The sequence below is a fragment of the Acomys russatus genome, chromosome X (genome assembly GCF_903995435.1).
Source record: "Acomys russatus chromosome X, mAcoRus1.1, whole genome shotgun sequence".
Taxonomy (NCBI): Eukaryota; Metazoa; Chordata; class Mammalia; order Rodentia; family Muridae; genus Acomys; species Acomys russatus.
The window spans coordinates 19,176,487-19,196,448 of record NC_067169.1 but is presented as its reverse complement, the minus strand read 5'-3'; the positions used below and the strand labels follow the sequence as shown (position 1 = coordinate 19,196,448).

At 41.9% G+C, this 19,962-nt stretch overlaps 1 protein-coding gene across 3 annotated transcripts in view; it reads right to left on the bottom strand.

The window, feature by feature from the left end:
* Positions 1 to 944: 944 nt before the first annotated feature.
* Positions 945 to 19,962, bottom strand: part of Clcn5 (chloride voltage-gated channel 5) — a 156,788-nt gene continuing 137,770 nt past the window's right edge. For all 3 annotated transcript variants that reach the window (XM_051142287.1, XM_051142288.1, XM_051142289.1), the window contains 8 exons: positions 13,402 to 13,524; positions 12,544 to 12,750; positions 8,543 to 8,623; positions 7,769 to 8,311; positions 5,218 to 5,404; positions 3,451 to 3,849; positions 3,092 to 3,308; positions 945 to 1,397 (listed from right to left, as the gene is read on the bottom strand). In XM_051142287.1, the coding sequence (XP_050998244.1) occupies positions 1,307 to 1,397; positions 3,092 to 3,308; positions 3,451 to 3,849; positions 5,218 to 5,404; positions 7,769 to 8,311; positions 8,543 to 8,623; positions 12,544 to 12,750; positions 13,402 to 13,524 (1,848 nt within the window). In that variant the 3' untranslated portion in view covers positions 945 to 1,306. The remainder of the gene's footprint in view (positions 1,398 to 3,091; positions 3,309 to 3,450; positions 3,850 to 5,217; positions 5,405 to 7,768; positions 8,312 to 8,542; positions 8,624 to 12,543; positions 12,751 to 13,401; positions 13,525 to 19,962) is intronic.

Here is a 19,962-nt window from a genome sequence, read left to right as displayed (position 1 = left end):
TGTGAAATTTGTTTTAACTGCCACCGATGTGGTAGGAGATTGAGTCAGGCACCTTTTGAACTGGGTACAAGCACCTTTGGTGTCATCAGGCCTCATCCATACTAGGTTTTAGGATGGCTCTGCACTTTAGTTGGATCGCTACCTCAGGGTAGTTGCAGTTACCGATCCTGTTCCAGTTCCTGCCATGCACATGGAAGCACCTCAGGCCTACCCCATGCTCACAGGAACAGTGGCCTGTTCTGCCCACTCCACACTGGGCGGATGGTCCAGTTAGTTTAGTACTGGTGCTCTGTTCAAAGGACTGCATCAGGATGCTAATGCAGCTCCGAGTATCCCCTGCTTTGCCAGCATTCAGCCCAGACTCAGTTCCATATACTATTCTTATTCCAGAAGCCTAAAGCACCATCATCCATGAAGGTGGCATCTGGGTAAGAGATTTCCTTAGGACCTCACAAAATGTGAAATCCCTGGTCACCGACTTTTGCTCAGAACTTGACTTATCTTCATTTCAAGAAAACCGGAAGAAAGAATTCCTAGCTATAACAAATTCCTAACCACGTCCTCGTCTACCAGCTAGCATTTGCCATTTGGAGGAGTAGCCTTTCTGCAGCCAAGGAGAAAGCTCTCTAACTCAACTTTGTGTACTTCAGAAGACCAGGACTGGCAGGCTTTCAAGGGTAACCCCCAACTTCACTTGGAGGAGATTTACCAAAGCAGCACTGTCTTCTAACGAGAAGGTAAACGTAACAAAACTAATAACGCTAAATACTGTAACAGGAGTAAGAATTTAAGTGAATCTTCACAGTCTAGAAAATGCCATTGCTATGTCCTTCTGACTTTCCTTTCTGTGGCTTGAAAGGTAAAGCCCCTTAGTTCACACTTCATGTCCCACCAATGACGGTTAGAGTCCCCCCTACACACATGACTTTTTCATACATTTCCTTCAGGCTATGTCAGAATAGTTGGAATTTTTCTTGCATAGTTTTCAGTGATTGCATATTGGCTAACAATTATTTTTAAATTAAAACAAAATTGAAAAAGAAGAAACAATTAAATCATAGCAATCTTGTTTACTCTTCCGTGAACCCTTCCTAATGCATTATCACATAAGCCTTACTGTATTTTCTCCTAGAGAGATTAATTTCCAGAAATTATGTAGTGCAACTGATTAACTTGTAGGAAACAGACAACACACTAATATGACTTCACCATCCAAATATGGGAAATATGTTTTGGGTACCCAGGTAGTAAAATATATCCATGGTCCACAATGCTCTTGCTTTATATTCAAAACAACACCATGATTCTAGTTGAAGAGAATGGAGTCAGGATCTTGGTTGGCCATCTGTGCTATATGCTTTAACACATCCTTTTTGGTAATGATTCCAAGTAAGCGCCTGAAAGACAAACACATAAAAGAAAACCAAAATAAATGTACAATGAAGATAGTGTTCTTAACTAAAAGTGATGGTTGTTCTCCTTAATCCTTCTCAACTTTGTCTTTCAACAACTGTCAGTTCTTGAAAAATAATGAGCTAACGGTAGGATGTGTGTGAGTGTGTGTGTGTGTGTTTATGTGTATACCCTCTAGACAAATGGAGCAATGCATGCATCCCTAAATACATTGTCATCTCTCCACATAGGTCTCAGGTCCCACATTTTCCCCCCGGTTTAAATATTGCTCTCCACATCTATGACTCTTACCTACTGGCTGAAGCCTTTTTCAAATGCTCTCTGAACCCCAAACATCCCTGGTCCTGTGAGGCAGCTGAGCCCTTGCCCTGCTCCCAGAAACGACATGCTCTGTGCAGGCTCTCCATAGCCCTTGCTCTTTTGGTTTTGTCCTTTGATCGCTTGCGTGGCCCTGCCTTTCCTGTAACCGTGCACACTGCTCAAGGACAGACAAAGGCTTATGCACTTTCACTTCTCCCCAGAATCTCATCAACTCTTATACAAGTTAGGGTTTCAGTAAATGCTGAACATGTACCTATTGGAGAAGGGTCTACTTACTGACTTAGCTCTTGTAAGATATTTATTATGTCATGTCCAGGGTTTAGAAGCACAAGAATTTCTGAGAGAGTTGTTAGGTTACAGCAATAAACATAACAAAGCCCTCCAACCCCTCACCTCAGCCTGCACTCTTTCCCAATAGTAATAGCAGGGAAAACATGTATTCCAGGAAGAAAAGTGCCTTGGCCTTGGAAGTTCAAAGACTTGGGATGAAAACCTACCCCTAGCATCTATTTAGTCATGGGCCCTTGTAGAGGCCATTAGACCTCACTGAAAGAGCAATTTTTGTCCTCGAGTAATAACAGAGGGATTATAAGGAGCAAGTACAATACTGTTCCTTTCTTTTGAAGGCAGAGGCTCATGTAGACCAGGCTAGCCTACAGTCACTACGTAGCTGAGGGTGGCCTTAAACAACTAATTTTCCTGCTTCTACTTCCCAAGTGCTAGGATTACAGGCATGTGCCCCACCCTGGAGAGCAGTCTCCTGTAATCACGGTTTTGGTTCCTCAAGATCAACCATAGTCTGAAACCACAGAACACTACAATAGGATATTTTAAGAGGAGGGGAACCCTGCAGTCACAAAACTTTTATGACACCATTTAGTTATATTTGCTCTCCCTGACAATTACTGTTTTTACTTACTGAGTCTGACTTATACATTAAGCTTTCTCATAGGTGTGTGAATATACCGTAAAGGAAAACAAAACAGTATATATAAAGATCAGTATACATAAAGTGACAGTTTCAGGCTTCCAGTGGTGATCTTAGAAGGCCTGCCAAGGGTGGGAGGTATCACTGTACTATACATTTCTGGCGCCATCCCAATTTCAGCGATGCCTGTGCACAAGAGCAGTGTCTGTCTTGGTTTGGAAACCGAGTTACTGATACCATCCAACCAGAGGTTTGCACCTCTCAAACACAACCTCTGCCCCAAGCAAGGGCCCTTGAATCACACATCTACCTGCTTCTTGGAGCTTCTTCACAGGGCCTAAAAGCATTTGTTTAGATCTGGGCTCTCCATTTTCCCTCTTCATTCAGCGCCTCCCTCACTCCACACTCCCTCCAGGCCAGGGTGCTCACCCGTTGTGTGTGACCAGGCACTGGCGCAGTCCCAGCTTGCGGAAGATATCCACAACGATCTCCATTGGCGTAAGGTCTGTCACAGTGAAGGGGCTGAGATCCAGAATGTTCCGAAGCTTCAGGGTAGGGGGAGTGTACGGCGGCATTGGAGGTGAGTGCTCAGTGAAGTAAATGATGGACGTGCTCACAACCCCATCCTGCTTCTTGCGAGCATTTTCTGGGCAAAGAGAAGGAAAGGACAAACTGAAGTGCTAGCGCGCCATTCAGACTTTTGACCAGATCCTCCCCCTCTTCCCTTCGCCTCCCTGACGTCATGCTCATCCATCAAGTTGCTTTATCCCTTTTTCTGAAATCCTTACCAATTGAAATAATCAGATCTCTTCGAAGAACAAAGCCCACGAGTCTCTGCGACTCTCGGGACACTACTACTGGGAAGCCACTGTAAGTGGTTTCACTGATTATGGTCTCTACATCTTCCACAGTCATACTGTCCTGAGTAAGGACAGTCAACAAGGGATCATTTCTCCGGGGCTTCATCACATCCATTGCCAGAGTCTTATGAGCGAATTCTTCTTTGGCTTCAAGAAAGGGGTATCCATTGAGACGAATGTGGGCATCATAAATGCCCTCTCGCCCAAGAGCATCTGCCACCCACTTGCTTGTCATGGCTGCAGCCATGAGAGGCACGATATATTCCAGGCCACCAGTCAGTTCAAACATTATGACAACAAGAGAAACAGTCATCCGAGTCACCCCACCTACAAAGACGACAGGGAAGAAAGCACAGGAGTCATTACAATTGCCTGCCTGCCACGGGTCCAACTGAGAAAAGCACAAGGAATGAGGCTACCCCAGGGTCTCACCAACAATTGCACAGATCCAGATTGCATTAAAGCAAGGCTGCACAGTAGGCATGACTTAGATTTCTCAAAAAAAAAAAATACAAAAACAGCCTTCTAGTTTTAAAAAACTCATTGCTTTCCCCCCTAATGTAATATATGCTCATTATAGAAAATTTAGCTGTCTATAAGCAGAATACAAATTTAAAGTTTTTTCCCTAATACAAAACCATGTATTTTTATATATAAGCACAGTAAAATTTTCAAGTTTTTTTCTAATACAAAATCATTACATATGTGAACTCATATTATGTTTTGTTCCTTAGCATAGTTTTCTCCTATTGTATGTTTGGAATATTTGACATTATTATCTGTGTAAAATTATATTAACAAAAAACTTAAAGGGTAGGGGCAGCAACATAGCTCCATTGGTAAGAGCAAAGGCTACTTGTTGCCAAGTCTGATAAACTAAGTTTGATCTCCATGGTCCAGGCTTCCATTCTCCCACCATAAAAATAAATATAAGAAAAAAAAATAAATATCACATTGAAAGATGCTAAACATACCAGTAGCCTTGTGGCACAGGGCTGATTTTAGTTACTCAAGAGGTGGAGGCAAAAGGATCAATCGCAAGTGCCAGAAGAACTTAGTAAGATTCTGTCTTCAAAATAAAAAATAAAATGAAGGCTTGGAATAGAGCTCAGTGGTAGAAAGCTTGCCTAGTAAGTAGGATATCTTGGGTTCGATCCTTAGCATTACACACTTGCACACACAAAAATAGGTTAAACGTAACAGCATTGTGCTTACAGGATGTATAATGTAATATACAGATTGAGCATAATTTATCTTACAAGTTACTTAAGGTTCACACTTAAGTTGCTTTTTATTGGCCAGCACGGGGACAGGTTTGATGTACAGACAAGGTCTTACTATGTAGGTTAGGCAGGCCCAGAAGTTGAGATTCTCCTGGCTTAGCCTCCCAAGGGCTGACTACAAACCTGTGCCACCACACCTGAACAATTTTTGTTCATATAAATAACACTGTGATACGCATTCTGATGCAGCTATCCATGTCCAAATTTCTGATGACTTCCCCTATATGAGAGATTAGAATGACCTTTCTCAAACTGTTTGAGAAATAGTGAACTGATACAAAATGACTAATCATGAAAAAAAGATAAACAAAACAAAACAAAAAACGACTCTGCAGTCTACTGTGTTTATTACTCTTCATTTGTATGTCACTGGCAGGGTGACTTCTTTGAGGCCAATGCAAGCACTACTCACCTAAGCAGGCTGCGGCTCCAACCATGGCATAAAGGCCAGGCGTGATGCAATCAGCTCCCTGGCTGCACCAGCTATTGAAGATGCCCCAATCATGGTGGTAATAAGCCAGCTGCTCCATTCCAACACCCAAAAGACGGCCAGCTATAGCACCAACAGCCATACTGGGGATAAAGAGGCCAGAAGGAATCTGCAAAGAGAAAGTGAGAGGGGCTTAGTGAGAAATGATGTAGTACTCAGCATACGGTAGGATAGAGGACTGACCCTCTGCGAAGCAAACAGGCCAACAACAATTTAACTATGCACTACACTACCAAGTGGCTGCAAAGATCTGTGTAACACTACAGGGACTAGAGGTTCTCTGGAACGTGCAGGCAAGGATGACTTCAAAGGAGCTTACCCTGATTCGGGGTCCATCAGGCAAGAGCCTGAACTCTCCAGACCAACACAAAACTGGAGGCAGAAATTAGGCCTTTCCCAAAGAAAAAGGAAAATAGATGGAATTTCTTATAGATTCAGACATTTCCCCCAGTTCTGAATTTTTATCAGTAACAATCTACCATTCATTGACTCTGATGGATGGTCTACCTATAAGACTTTATAGATGCTCTATAATAACCCCAGGAGGTAGACGTCATTATTACAAAATGACAGACCCCATGGTTCAGAGAGGTTAAGTCATTTACCCAAGGTCAAGAGTTAGTGAATATTAGCACTATGGTGTAAATAGAATGCTCATAATGTCTGGATGTGGTGGCATACACCTTTAATCCCAGGCAGATCAATGTGAGTTCAAGGCCAGTCGGGTCTACAAAGCATGTCCAGGACAGCCAGGGCTAGTAAGAGAAACCCTGTCTCAAAAAGTACACACACACACACACACACACACACACACACACACACACACACACACTCATAATGACACTTATATATTGCATCCTAACCCATCATTAATTCAAAACCAAGATGATACAGGAAGTTTCCATCTACCTTCTAACAACACAATAGAAAGTTAGACAACATTTTAAAATGAGGTAGTAGTTATAGCTGCATGCTTAACCAAAAAAGGGAATATGCATCTACCTTCCTGTTTTGTTTCTTGAGTCCTGGGAATTATTAATATTGAAGAAAGGAAATGATAGTAAACACGATTAGAACACCTTATAGGTGTGCATATGACATTGGAATGTAACTGAAGTTGGCTATGTCTGAAGAGCTATAGACTCCCTTTAAATAAAACAATGAAACAATGTTGGAATTAACCCAAGAAGCGCCCAGAAACTTTTCAAGATCTCCATCCTGTCCCTGGTTCAAGTATCTTTCTATGGAGAAGAGGGAGAACATTTTGGTAGTAGGGCTAGGGCTCTAAGAAAAGAAAAACCTAGGATGAAGAAAGCAAATACTTTGACTGATTTTCCATTTTTGTTTTTTCTAAAACGTGGAAATTGTAATAGGTATTAAAGGTAAGGAAAAGCACCCTAAGATCAGCTTAAAGTGCGACACAATGAGTATACATATTTATTAAGTACAGAATAATATTTGGATATATATATATATACAACATAGAACGATCAATCCAGGATATTTACCATATCTATCAGTTGAATAGTTATTATATCTTTGTCTTGGGAACTGTCAAAATCCACTCTTTTTGAAATATGCAATAAATTATTGGTATTGTCACTTTACTTTGCTATAGGGCACTAGACTTATTGCTTGGATAATTCTAGTCTCAGCATGTCCAAGATCAACTTCTGTAGCTTCTAGATGTAAGAATGTGCTTGGAATTTTTGTGATTATTGTGATGCATGAGTGTGTGTGTGTGTGTGTGTGTGTGTGTGTGTGTGTGTGTGTGTGTGTGTGAGTGAGTGTCTGTGTGTGAGTGTGTGTGTCAGAAGACAGCTTTCAAAAGTTGGTTCTTGCCTTTTACCATGTGGGTTCTGGGAAATGAACTCAGACCTACAGGTGTGGTGGCAAGTACCATGATTGCAGAGCCATCTCACTGATGCTTTTGATAGTTTAAATATTTTAATATTAACCCGTGAAATGGATTCTGCTCATTAACAAGTAAGCAGTGATACTAATTGTAAAAAAAAAAAAAAAAAAGAAGGTCGCTTAGCTGTGCTGGGTTGAACTCTGAAGATACTAAAAACTAAACTGTGGTCAAGAGGGTAAAACACTGGTAACCTTGTGGAGTTCAGGCTAACATTGTGCTTCTTCGACTAACTCTAACGTGAACCCTATAAAGACCAACAGCGATTGTACTTTGATAGAAAATGCTCTAGCATTAATACCTCACTACCCTTTTTATGAGGGAAATGGTGTTTTTTTTTTTTAACTCATTGGAGAGGCTTGCACTTGCCATAAATATAGATTATCATTGTCCACAGTTATCATTGTTCAGCAAGCCATGAGAACATCTGGGGGCAAAGAGGCTTCTGGGGAAATACGACACCACCTGAACCACCAAGATTGTAGGCTACTTTGGCTTTGCCCTCCAAAGCCCACATCCATATAGAACATTCACATAGGATTCACCAACAGAATTTCTCACCTTCATGCCAAAGGTGAATATAGTAATGACTATTTTCAGTATGAGTGTCAACGCCAGCTGCCACATGGCACTGTAGACTCCCGCGCCAGCAGGTCGGTCAGGCAGCTCACCGCCTTTGCTTGTGTTGAAATGGTTCTCATAATCACAGAGTTTGGAGGAATCCAGAAGGCCACAGTCATTGAATAGCTCAGAAATGAGCTCACTTGTGCTCATCCGGGTATATTCATTGGGGAAAGCCAAGATGGCAGTGATGGCTGTCACAATGAGTACCTCAACGACAGGATACTTGCCCAATTGTGTGGTTTTACGCTTCCGACACCAGGCAATGTTTGTGCGGATAAATAGAGCTCCCCAAAGGCCACCGAATATGCCTAGCACAATGAATGGCACAAGCTCAAAAAGATGCCATGGGGTGTGAAACTCCACATAAAATAGAACTAAGCGGCTGTTTCCAAATGGATTGATGGAGCGGAGTGTGAATGCTGCCACCAGAGCAGCAAAGAACGAACGCCACAGGGTTTTGAGAGGAAAATAGTAACTGACCTGCAAGAAAGAAGGTGAGAAATCAAACTTAGTCAGTACGCCAGAACTGTTTCAAATGAAATGCTGGGGCCCCTGACATTATAGTCAAGGTTGAAACCTTTCCAGAAATTTCTGGTTACATGTCAAAGGACCAAGTTGAGCAGAACACCCAGGAACTGCAACATACATAGATACTGGGCAAAATTTTCTAATACAAAGGCATACACATGCTCTACAGACAGGAGTCATTACCTCTTCCAGACTGAACAATACTCCACCAATAGGTGCCCCAAAGGCTACAGATACGCCAGCAGCTGCTGCAGCTGATAAGACCTACAACCCAAAATGCAAAGTCAGCAATAGAATAATATGGCTTGCTTACATTCAATCACATTTTTAAAGAGATGTTCATAGGCACTAAAAATAAAAAATGGCTGACCACTTTCACATAAGCAACATTAAATGGACTCAGTGGGATGGATATATTTGGTTCTTCGAGACACAGTTTCTCTGTTACAGAGTCCTAGCTGTCCTGGACTCGCTTTGTAGACCAGGCTGGCCTCGAACTCACAGAGATCTGCCTGATTCTGCATTCCAAATGCTGGGATTAAAGCTGGGCACCACCATGGCTGGCTCAGTGGGTTATATTTAAGTGTGTGTGTGTGTGTGTGTGTGTGTGTGTGTGTGTGTGTGTGTGTGATCAATAATCAAATTGAGAAGGAGTGAGTGGGGGCATATGGGAGAGGTTGGAGAATGGAAAGGGAAGAGGGGAAGTGATAAGTGGTGTGATTATATTTTAAATAAAAATCTTAAGAGGAAAAAAACCAAACTTTACATGTCTTATATCATAAAACGTGAGGTTCAATTTGTATTTACTTGGAGAGCAAATACTGTATGCTAGATGTTGAATACATACATGGTTCATATGTTTAAACAAATAAAAAAAAATGCCCATTACTTCGTGATTGAGGCATGTGCTTAATTCTAAACCGAGGCCCCACTGACAATCCTCCCAGAGCACTAACTAACCTTGAGTTTGGCGACCAAGATGAAGTGCTTTGCAGTGAGGTGTCTCACCAGCATACTTTTCCATTTCTTTTATTTTTTTGAAATTATAATTACATCATTTCACCTTTCCCTTTCCTCTCTCCAAAACCTCCCATAATACTCTTCCTTGCTCGCCTTCAAAGTTATGGCCTCTCTTTTTCACTAATTCTTATTATATGCACATATGTCTATGTACATCCCTATCTATTCCTAAGTATAACCTGCTAACCCTGTATAATGTTCCTTGTATTTATGTTTTCTGAGCTGGCTGCTTGGTATTAGATAAGCAATTGGTGTGTTCTTCCCCAGGGTAGACTATTTCTCCCGCTTCTCAGCATTCCTGAGTTGTATGTAGTTCTCTGTGTAGGGCTGAGGCTTCGTGGGCTTTCTCCCTAGGACATTTTAGGAAACATTTTAATGAGATATTACAGAAGGCTCTAACTATATAAAAAGCGACATTACGGTTTAGAATTGCCCACACACTGTAGCCTACTCAATGGCCTAAAGAGACATAAATAGGGAGAGAACTGGATTTTTAAAGCAAAGAAGACAGGTGACAAGGAAAGGGACGGGAATAAAGCATCATCAGGAAAGAGGGATCAAAGAGGGGAAAGATAACCAGCGGTGTTCAGAGAGGATAGCCTTGTGTGTGGAAGCATGGGCGTGGAAAATGTGCAGGGCACACGCTAGTGATACAAACAGACTAGAATGAACAGGAACAAGTCATCTCCTTGAACACCAGCAACTGTGGAGGCAGATGATTGAGAAGCATATCTTAGCGGGAAAATTGAGCAAAATTGAGACTTTTGAAGAATAAAATATTTCTTGGTAAAGTGAGTGGGCTAGTTTCTCTAGGACTGGCAGACCAACTAGGGAAATTAAGGAGGGGGCTGAGTGAAATCTTTGTTGCTTAACCCTTGAAGAGTGAGAGCATTTTTATTTTTAATATTTTTATTTAATTTTAATTAATGTGCATTGGTGGGAGAGTGTCAGATCTTGGAGTTACAGACAGTTGTAAGCTGCCATGTGGGTGCTGGGAATCAAACCTGTAGCCTTTAGGAAGAGCAGGCAGTGCTCTTAACCTCTGAGCCATCTCTCCAGCCCCCTCCCCTTTTTTTAAAGCCATAGCTCAAAAGACAGTCATTTGAGAAGGACGGAAAGCTGAAATCCAACTTGTGAAAGGAGATTTTACAGGATCTGCTTAAGATGAAATAGGAGGGGGAAATCATGAGTTTCATATCACACAGTGGAATCTCTGCACCCCCTCTCAACTCAGCCCTGCTCTGTTTCCACCCATCTGCTCATTGTGAGGAGGCAGCTAGTCACAAACAGGTTGTGCTGCTTTTGAGAGTCACAAGATAAGATAACTTTCACAAGCCCCCAGGCTTAGGCCCCAGCAGCCCAGAAGAAACACTAGGGATATCTATGTTATAGAAAACAGGCCAACCATCCAGATGTTCATGAGAGAGAAATCCAGAGAAATGTTTGGCAAGTTTCAGACAAACGTTTCAACTTTTTATAAGGAATCGAGTTTCAAATTCAACTCGTTCCAGGAACTGTTCTCACTTAATACTCAAACTTTAGTCCATACTTAAAACCTCAGCATTTTCAGTGGCTAACTTTTCCATCTGTTTGTTTGTTTGTTGTTTTCAGGAGCACCCATTGGGTTCCAGTTTTACAAGAGGTGCTTTTGTACCTAGTCCATCTGTGATCTTTAGGCCCTTCGAGGTCAATAAAGCAAAAACCATTGCTTCCTTAGGTCCTTGATTATTAGAAAAATAAAAGTAACCAATGACTTGAAACATTTTTAAAAAATATTCTTCTGCCTCAAAATAGTACACACTAACATATGGATAATCGGAGCAAAGAGTAGTGATGCTACCGTGGAAACATTTTAGCTACGTTGAAGCAAGAGGCAGGCAGAGAGAGGTCTACCCCATGGAGGGACTGATTCAAGTGTGACATTTAGTGGCAAGAAAAGACGAAAACCTCTGCCATCTGAAATACACTGTTTATATCTACTCTTCCACAGCAAGTTGCTCAAGGTCTATTATTTTCTGTACCCTCTTTTTAAGAGGTAACACATATAAATATAATAAAAGTTCAAGCCCTCACTTCTCCTTTCCTTCTGCTTTATTTTCCTACCTACCAGAAGTACATGCTTTTCACAAGTTTAGAAAAAAAAAACACCTCATTTCCAGATCTTTTGAGGTCTTGTGTATGTTCATCTTCATGCATGCAGGTATGCATATGTGATTCCAGGCACATGTATGTGCAAGGGGAGGCCAGGCGTCAACATGGAGTACTGTTCCTTAGGCACTGTCCACTTTGTTTTTTGACACAGTGTCTTCTCATTGGCCTGGTACCAGCCAAGCTGACAAGACTAGCTGGCTAATGAGCGCAAAGATCAGCCTGTATCCACCTCCCCAGCACTGGGATTACAAATCCGTATGACTTTTTAAAAAATGGGTTCTAAAAGTCCCTGGAGGGGGAGACCTGGTGGCACTCAGAGGAAGGATAGCAGGTTACCAAGAAGAGACTTGATACCCTATGAGCATATACAGGGGGAGGAAATCCCCCTCAGTCACAGTCATAGGGGAGGGGAGTAAGGGGAAGATGGGGAGGGGGGAAGAATGGGAGGATACAAGGGATGGGATAACCATTGAGATGTAACAAGATTAAATTAATAATAAAAAAAATTGGTTCTAGGCCCTCGTGTTTGCAAGGTAACTACTTTATCAACTAAGGCATCACCCCAGTCCTAGATATTTTCTTTATGTGCACAGCAATACATTTTTAACAATTACTCAAATTATCCCATAAACAACAGTCACAAACTAGCTGTAGTGGTCTGTTGTTAGGAGTCCATGTCAATATAATTAGGGCCATCTCATTCTTTTAAGTGGGCTGCAGTTTTCTATGATATGCACAGAACACGCTTTTTTTTTTATCAAGCCCCCATTTAATGACATTTTGTTTATTTCAGACTTTTGCAATTTTAATAAGTTTGTCTTGAGTATCCCTAGACACTTGTGCACATACACATGCTAGGATGGCTATAAGACGGACTCCTAGAACTGAGCTTCTGGAAAACCAAAAGCTATTTGTATGTACATGAGTGAAATCCCTCAAATTCTAACCCCTGAGATTGTAGTACTTCTGCTCCTGAGGGGGGAAAAAAACCAATTAAGGTCACGTGTCATTACCTCTCGGCGCTTGGCTTCATTCTTCCTGTATTTGTTGAAGCAGTGGCACAGGATGTTCCCACAGCAGCAAGCCACGTGCACTAGGGGGCCCTCTTTGCCCAGGCTCAAGCCAGATGACACGGCCAGCACCAAAGTGATAGTTTTGATGATAAGGGTCCACTTGCCCAAATAGCCCCTAATAATAAAACCACTCAGGATCGTTTTGATCTGCAGGCCAAACACAGTGATTGATTACAGACAAAATAAAGAAACAGGGCCAAACACCTCAAATCTGCACCTCTTCCAAGGACTAGGTAACTCCTCAACAAGGGACATATACATACTTGTCCCAAGAGGGACCTCGCTATCGGAGAGATTAGGAAAGCCAAAGGTATTCTGCAAACTTCCACGGACTTTGGGAGAATCAAGGGCTGTGTGGCAGCTGGGACAAGTCTATTGGAAGGAGGAGAGCGTGTGAATGAGAAGCAGGAGCAGCAGAGGAGGACCAGGTATACCCTCTGGTTATAAAATGTTGTGAGGATTAAGGTCAGTGCTCAATAAATAATCCAAAAGAGCAGATGTAGCCTGGTGAATCTGCCAGAGAAAGTTGTGACTATTACTCCATCAGAGAGCAGACAGGAGCAAGGTCATCTTGAGAACCTAAAACAATCTATGGCCCAAATAGGTAGGAATGGGGTTGGGGCCACCAACTCCCCTCTTCTAGCCCAAATCCTGGGACCCAGGCAGACAAAAGACTCAAAAGGAAAACTGAGATGGACTGTAGATGCCCTCGGGCTCTGACCCTGGTTAATAGAAATGAAGCATATATGTAAGACTACACAGAAGGTGTTAGCAATACACGCTTCATTCTGCACTCACCTCGGGGATTCCAGACCCGCAGGCATACGGTGCAAACGCCTTGACAAGAGATACGGCAAGGAAAGCAAACAGGAGAGCCCACAGGACGTACATGAAATAATTGACGATGTAGGCAAAGGCTCCCTGGAACAGGACACAAAGACAGATGGTGTTTTAGTGTAGATACCTGGGTGGGGAACGCAGCTCTTCTCAGTGACATTTTACCAGGAGAGGAAAAAGAACAACTGTAAATTGCTTCAACATCTCATTGGAGGCCATTCATCAGGGAAAGTACTGAAACACCAGTAGGCCCCTTGGGACTGAAAAATCACATGCCTTGCTGCAATCAAAGGATTCTGAGAGTTCATATGCTGGAAAGGAAAACTGAAAACCTTCAAAAACAACTCACTTTTGCCTTTGAAACCTCTTACCACATAGCACTGGATGGCGTGGACCAACAGTTCTCAGTTCCTCATGCTGTGGTGACCCCAAACCATGAAATTATCTTTGTTTCTACTTCCTAACTGTAAATTTGTTACTGCTGTGAACCGTAATGTAAATACGATTTCAACATTTCACGTTTCAGCATTCCATTATGCTTACCTAGCTGGTATGCCGATGGTCTTAGGCAACCCCCATGAAAGGGTCATTTGACCCCTAGAGGGGTCTTGACCCACAGGTTGAGAACCTGTGGCCTAGACCTTGCTATGTAAACTGGGCTGACCTGAAGGTCACAAAGGATTCAACTACCTCTAGCCTGAGGCAAAGACCAGGAGGCCACATTCAGAAGGCTCCTTTAGTTTGCAACCAGGATCCTGACATACAGCCCTGTCTGGCCTCTGCCTCCCAAGTACTGGGACAACACACTAACTGGTCACAATTTGCTTTTTTGTTATTAGTGTTTTTGCCAAGTTTGCTGTCAAATACATAGGATTCTATGTCAAGTTGAACAAAGAGTTACAATAGCCTCCCCAGTTTCTGAACTGGGTGAACCTTGAGTACATATTTGAAGTGATAGTGAGCTTCAATGTTCCATCACTCTGACCTGTCTTGGTGTTAAATTCTCACAGATGATAGTAACTAAAAGTCCTAAACACTATTATTTTTCATAATAATTGTTGCCTCTGTATGGTTAGGGTAAGTAGCATGATATTTGGGGGTAGGGAGGTCATTTTGTGTCAGTTTTTAATTCTGACGATTTAACCCTGGGTCTCATACATGCTTGACCACTGAGCTATATTCCCAGCCTTTGTGTTTGTTTATTTGAGTTGTCTTTATTGTTGCTTTGAGACAGGGCCTCATGTCTTGATATCACTACGTAGCAGAGGGCACCCTCGAAACTATTAATCCTCCACTTCCCAAGTGCTGGACTTATAGGTATGAGCTACCATGTCCAGCTCTAGGACTTGCGCACCTGGGTGGGTATGTACCATGTTAGTGCAAAGTGCCAGTGGAGGCTAGCTAGAATGTGGCATTAGAGCCCCTGGGGCTGGAGTTACAGGCAGTTATGAGCTGCTCGATGTGGGTGATGAGACTCAAACTTTGGTATTCTAGAAGAACAGCAAGTACTCCTAACAGCAGAACCAGCTTTCGAGCCCCAAAGCCTTAATGCACAATGAAATGGTAACTGTCACAGAAATTTACAGTCTCCCTCCATGATTATGCTTCGTTGAATGAATAGTAAATTTTCAGTGCTTAGTATTCTCTCTGTTGTTGTTTCAAGACAGCGGTTCTCTGTGTAGCCTTGGCTGTCCTGGACTCGCTTTGTAGACCAGGCTGGCCTCGAACTCACAGAGATCCACTTGCCTCTGCCTCCCGAGTACTGGAGTGTAGTCTTGTCAACTACAGTTCTTACGTGGTACATTAGATCTCTAAAACTTATTCATCCCACCTAATTACCAATGTATCCATTTGGCTGCCTTCTCACCATTTCTTACCCCTCCCGTTCCTAAGCAACCACCATTATAGACTGCTAAGCCTTTAACAAATATTCCACAAAAGAAAAGAGAATAACTATTTTCATATGGACAGACTATACTTTTGATATGTACAATGTGTATGTGTGTATGAGAATGAAGTGTAACACCTAGGAAATTTAGTTTTGAGAACAAAGTGATCCATTAACATTAAATATTACATAGTGATGCACTACCAAAAAGTAATACTGAACACCAGGGGTTATAGTTCAGATGATGCAGAATCCAGAGCTCAAAGTCAGACTTTGCAAAACCTGAAACAATATGAGAATGTAAAGGCCTAGGACAGGGAAAATCAGGACTTGACGGTTTTCTAAGTCATGAATTTGACACAACTTTTTCATGATCTTAAGTGCTCGGAGAACAATTATTTCTTTGTCCTTTAAGAAGAGCTTGTGAACAAATGGACTCCAGAGGTAGGAAACAAAGAGTAAAAGGCAGTGAAAAGAAAAATAACAGAAACTGGACCGAGGCAGAGAGCAGGAGGCCAAAGTGTTGGCAAGAGAAGGCGTCTTAAAGCTTCACAGACTATTTCCCCAGGCAATGATTCCATTCATAAAAAGAGCCAAAGAAATCTGTTGTTTGAGCAAATCTCAAGCTCTGCTTTACAAGGAACTCTTGGAACAGACCCCTTATAAAGGGCTAGTTATACAGGAACGGCACAAGGGAGCATCTCACATCATCAGAAAATGGCAGATGTCTGTCCTTCTTCCTTCTCTCCCTCCTGCTTTGGGTTATCATTTTGTATGTAGTGTTACAGAAATGAAATGGGCTGGTGATGTTGGCCATGGGTAGAGTTCACCTATTATATTCAATGCCCTAGGCTCAACCTTCAGCACCAGAAATGCAGAAACACACCAACAAAAACAGGGAAATAAGTTCTATGAGTTTTAGCTATATCAATTTCCTATACTATTGTTATGCAAACTGTTAACCATGGGAGAGGCCAGATGAAGGGTAAAAATTTTTGATTATGCAACTGCCTTAAAGATAAGTGGCTGGTGCCACTGGCAGTGACACATCCCTATAATCCTAGCACATGGGGAGGCAGAGACAGGTTTGATCTCTGTGAGTTCGAGGCCAGCCTGGTCTACAAAGTGAATCCAGGACAGCCAAGGCTACACAGGAAAACTCTGTCTCGAAAAACCAAAACAAACAAACAAAAAATAAGTGGCTGTCAACATTGCATAGTGGTTAAAGGTGCCTACTGCCAAGCCTGAAGACCTGAGTTCAAATTCCAGAACACACATGACAGGAGAGAACCATCTGCAAACTGTCTGACCACCACACATATGCCATGCACACATGTACCCACATACATACACATACACTATGTGAATTTATTTTATAAAGTGCTTCCTGGATCTGGAGAGACTACTCAGTGGTTAGGACATGCTGCTTTTGCCCAGGGCCTGGGCTTAACTCCCAGTTCGCTCATCAGACAGCTTTCAGTCATCCGCAACTCCAAGTGCACAGGATCCAATGTCTTCTTCTGGCCTCTGTGGGTACCAGGCACACCTGCTACACATATACACATGTAGACAAAACATTCATTCACATAAAATAAAAAGAACTAAAATTTAAAACAAATTAAAGCAAGTACTTCCGCCAAAACAAGAGAAACATATTCATTCTCCCTCCCTCTCTCTCTCTCTCTCTCTCTCTCTCTCTCTCTCTCTCCCTCTCTCTCTCTCTCTCCCAAGTTGTAAGACTTTGTAAACTTGTTTGTTTGTTTTGGACCCAGATCTTCCAAATACATAAATAATGGTGTTAGGGTAGAAGGTGGAAGCACTCGGGAATAAAGGTAAAACAAAATTTTGTTTCTGCTTATAAGCAAAACAAAATCCAGTGAAGAGTATGACAGCTCAAAGGTCTAATTCCAGGATTAGAGGGAGGCCAAGATAGGATTCCTGGGGGCTCTAGACTAGACTAGGCCAAAGAATGTGGCTCTGTTTCAAACAAATAAAAAGCTATGGAGCTACCCAACAAGCTGAGGCAGGAAGATCACAAATTTGAGGCCAGCAAGTCAACTTGACAAGATCCTATCTCAAAACAATTTTAATTTAATTAACTTGTTTGTTTATATAGTTATTGTTTTCTTGAGACAGGGTCTTACTATGTACCCCTAACTGGCCTCAAATTTGTAGTGACCCTCCTTTTGACTGCCTTTCAAATCCTAGGAGTATAGGCATGAGCCACTAAAACCAGCTCCAAAAAGTGTAATGGTTTTTCAGGGTGAACAAGACTGACAACACAGGTTCAGTCCCCAGGATGTACATAGTAAAAGAAGAGACCTGATTCCCATAACCTCTGACCTACACACATCTGCTGGGGTGGACACACACACACACACACACACACACACACACACACACACACACACACACACACACAAAATAAATAAATGAATAATGTGATTTTAAAATTTTTTAATGTTTGCTTTTGCTTTTTGTTATAAAATGTTTGTTTTGTCTTATTGTTTGTTTATTTTTGAGGCAAAGTCTCATATAGCCCACGCTGCTCAAGAATGTAGTCAAGAGTGACACTGAACTACTGATTCCCCTGCCTCCACTTTCCAAGCACTGGGGTTACAAGTCTGTGCAACCAAGCCTGGCTGTCATAATACAGATGTAACTCCATTGTAGAGTACTTGTCTAGCACAGGTAAGGCCCAGAGCTCAATCTTTTTTTTTTTTTCAAGACAGGGTTTCTCTGTGTAGCCTTGGCTGTCCTGGACTCACTTTGTAGACCAGGCTGGCCTCAAACTCACAGTGATCCACCTACCTCTGCCTCCCGAGTGCTGGGATTAAAGGTGTGTGCCACCACGCCCAGCTCAGAATTCAATCTTGAGTACACAAGATAAAGAAGAAAAATTGACATTCCATTTTAAAATCATTGTCTATGGAGGTAGAAAGATGGCTCAGTGGTTAGGAACACTTGTTGCTTCTGCAGAGGAGCAGGGTTTGATTCCCATCTATCTATCTGTAACTCCAGTCCCAGGAGATCCAAAGCATTCTTCTGATCTTCAGGAGCACCTGGCACACATGTGATGCACATACACACATGCAGGCAAAACACTCAAACACCGAAAGTAAATAAATCTAAAGAATGTTTAAAAGCATTGTTTATACTTAATTAAAAAAAATTATTCCAAACATTCAGGAAGAATCAGTGTGCTGTGAAGTTCTATATAAGTTATAGATCTGTACACATTATAAATCCTAGAATTTGCTGTATTGCAGTTTGAGAAGCTTACATGTCTTAGGGTTTCTATTGCTGCAGTGAAACACTATGGCCAAAAAGCAAGTTGGGGAGGAAAGGGTTTACTTGGCTTACACTTCTATATCATTGTTCATCACTAAACGAAGTCAGGACAGGAACTCGAACAGGGCAGGAACCTGGAGGCAGGAGCTGGTTCAGAGGCCATGGAGGGGTGCTGCTTACTGGCTTGCTCCCCATGGCTTGCTCAGCCTGCTTTCTTATAGAAGCCACGACCACCAGCCCAGGGGCAGAACCACCCACAATGGGCCGGGCCCTCCCACATCAATCACTAATTAAGAAATGCCTTACAGACTTGCCTGCAGCCAGATCTTATAGAGGCAGGTTTTTTTTCCAACTGAGGCTCCCTCCTCTCAGATGACTAGAGCTTGTGTCAATTTGACAAAAAAACTACTCAGTACTATATACATAAATCTCTGCTCCCCAAGCCAATATATATAGCTATATATGGGTGTACAATCTCTTTACTTCTGACTTTATTATTTTCCTATCCTTTTCAATTGACTTATTATGGGATATGTGTGTATGCTACCTCAAAATTTTGTGAACAAGGTGGATAATAAAATTATTTTAAATTTATTTTTAATTGACTTATCATGATTATACATGTTTATAAGGTATAGGATGATACTTTGATACATGTACATATAATGTCTAGTGATCAAATCAGGATAATTAGCATTTTTACTTAGTTTAACTATTTCATATTTTTTTATGTTTGAAGCCTCCCAACTCCCTCTACTGATTTATACAATAACTAAGAAGGGGATATGGTTTACTATTAGAGGACTTACCTAGCATGCACAAGGCCTTGGACTCAGTACTCAGAACCTCAATCAATCATTAGCTGTTGTAAGGTACAGTTATAGTACTGTTGCTGTTTGAACTGTAGAATCTCTTCCCCCTCTCTGTTTGCTATTCATTACACAACTTCTCTGTGCCCCTCATTCTCAGCTTCTAGCGACCTTTACTCTTTACCTCTATGCAATCAGACGAAAGACAAAACTGAAGAGCGCAAACATATATTCTGGTCTTTTTTCTACTTCCCCATCAATATGGTGAATAGAAAGGGGGTTCAAGGGGTACCCGTTTCTGCTGCTGGGCCTGGGAAATAAAAGGTTTTCTTGGTTTGAGTGCTTCTTCTGTGGGAGAGATCTAACATATAAGCAAAGTACTGAAAGATAGGAAAGACGCTGAAACACAAAATTATTATTGTTGAAAAATACTTGCTTAGACACTAATGGATATACTGATAAAACTGCAAGAGAGACTGGGCAATTTTATTCCCTGGATCTCTGTTGTGCTGACATGAAGCATATCGTACCTTT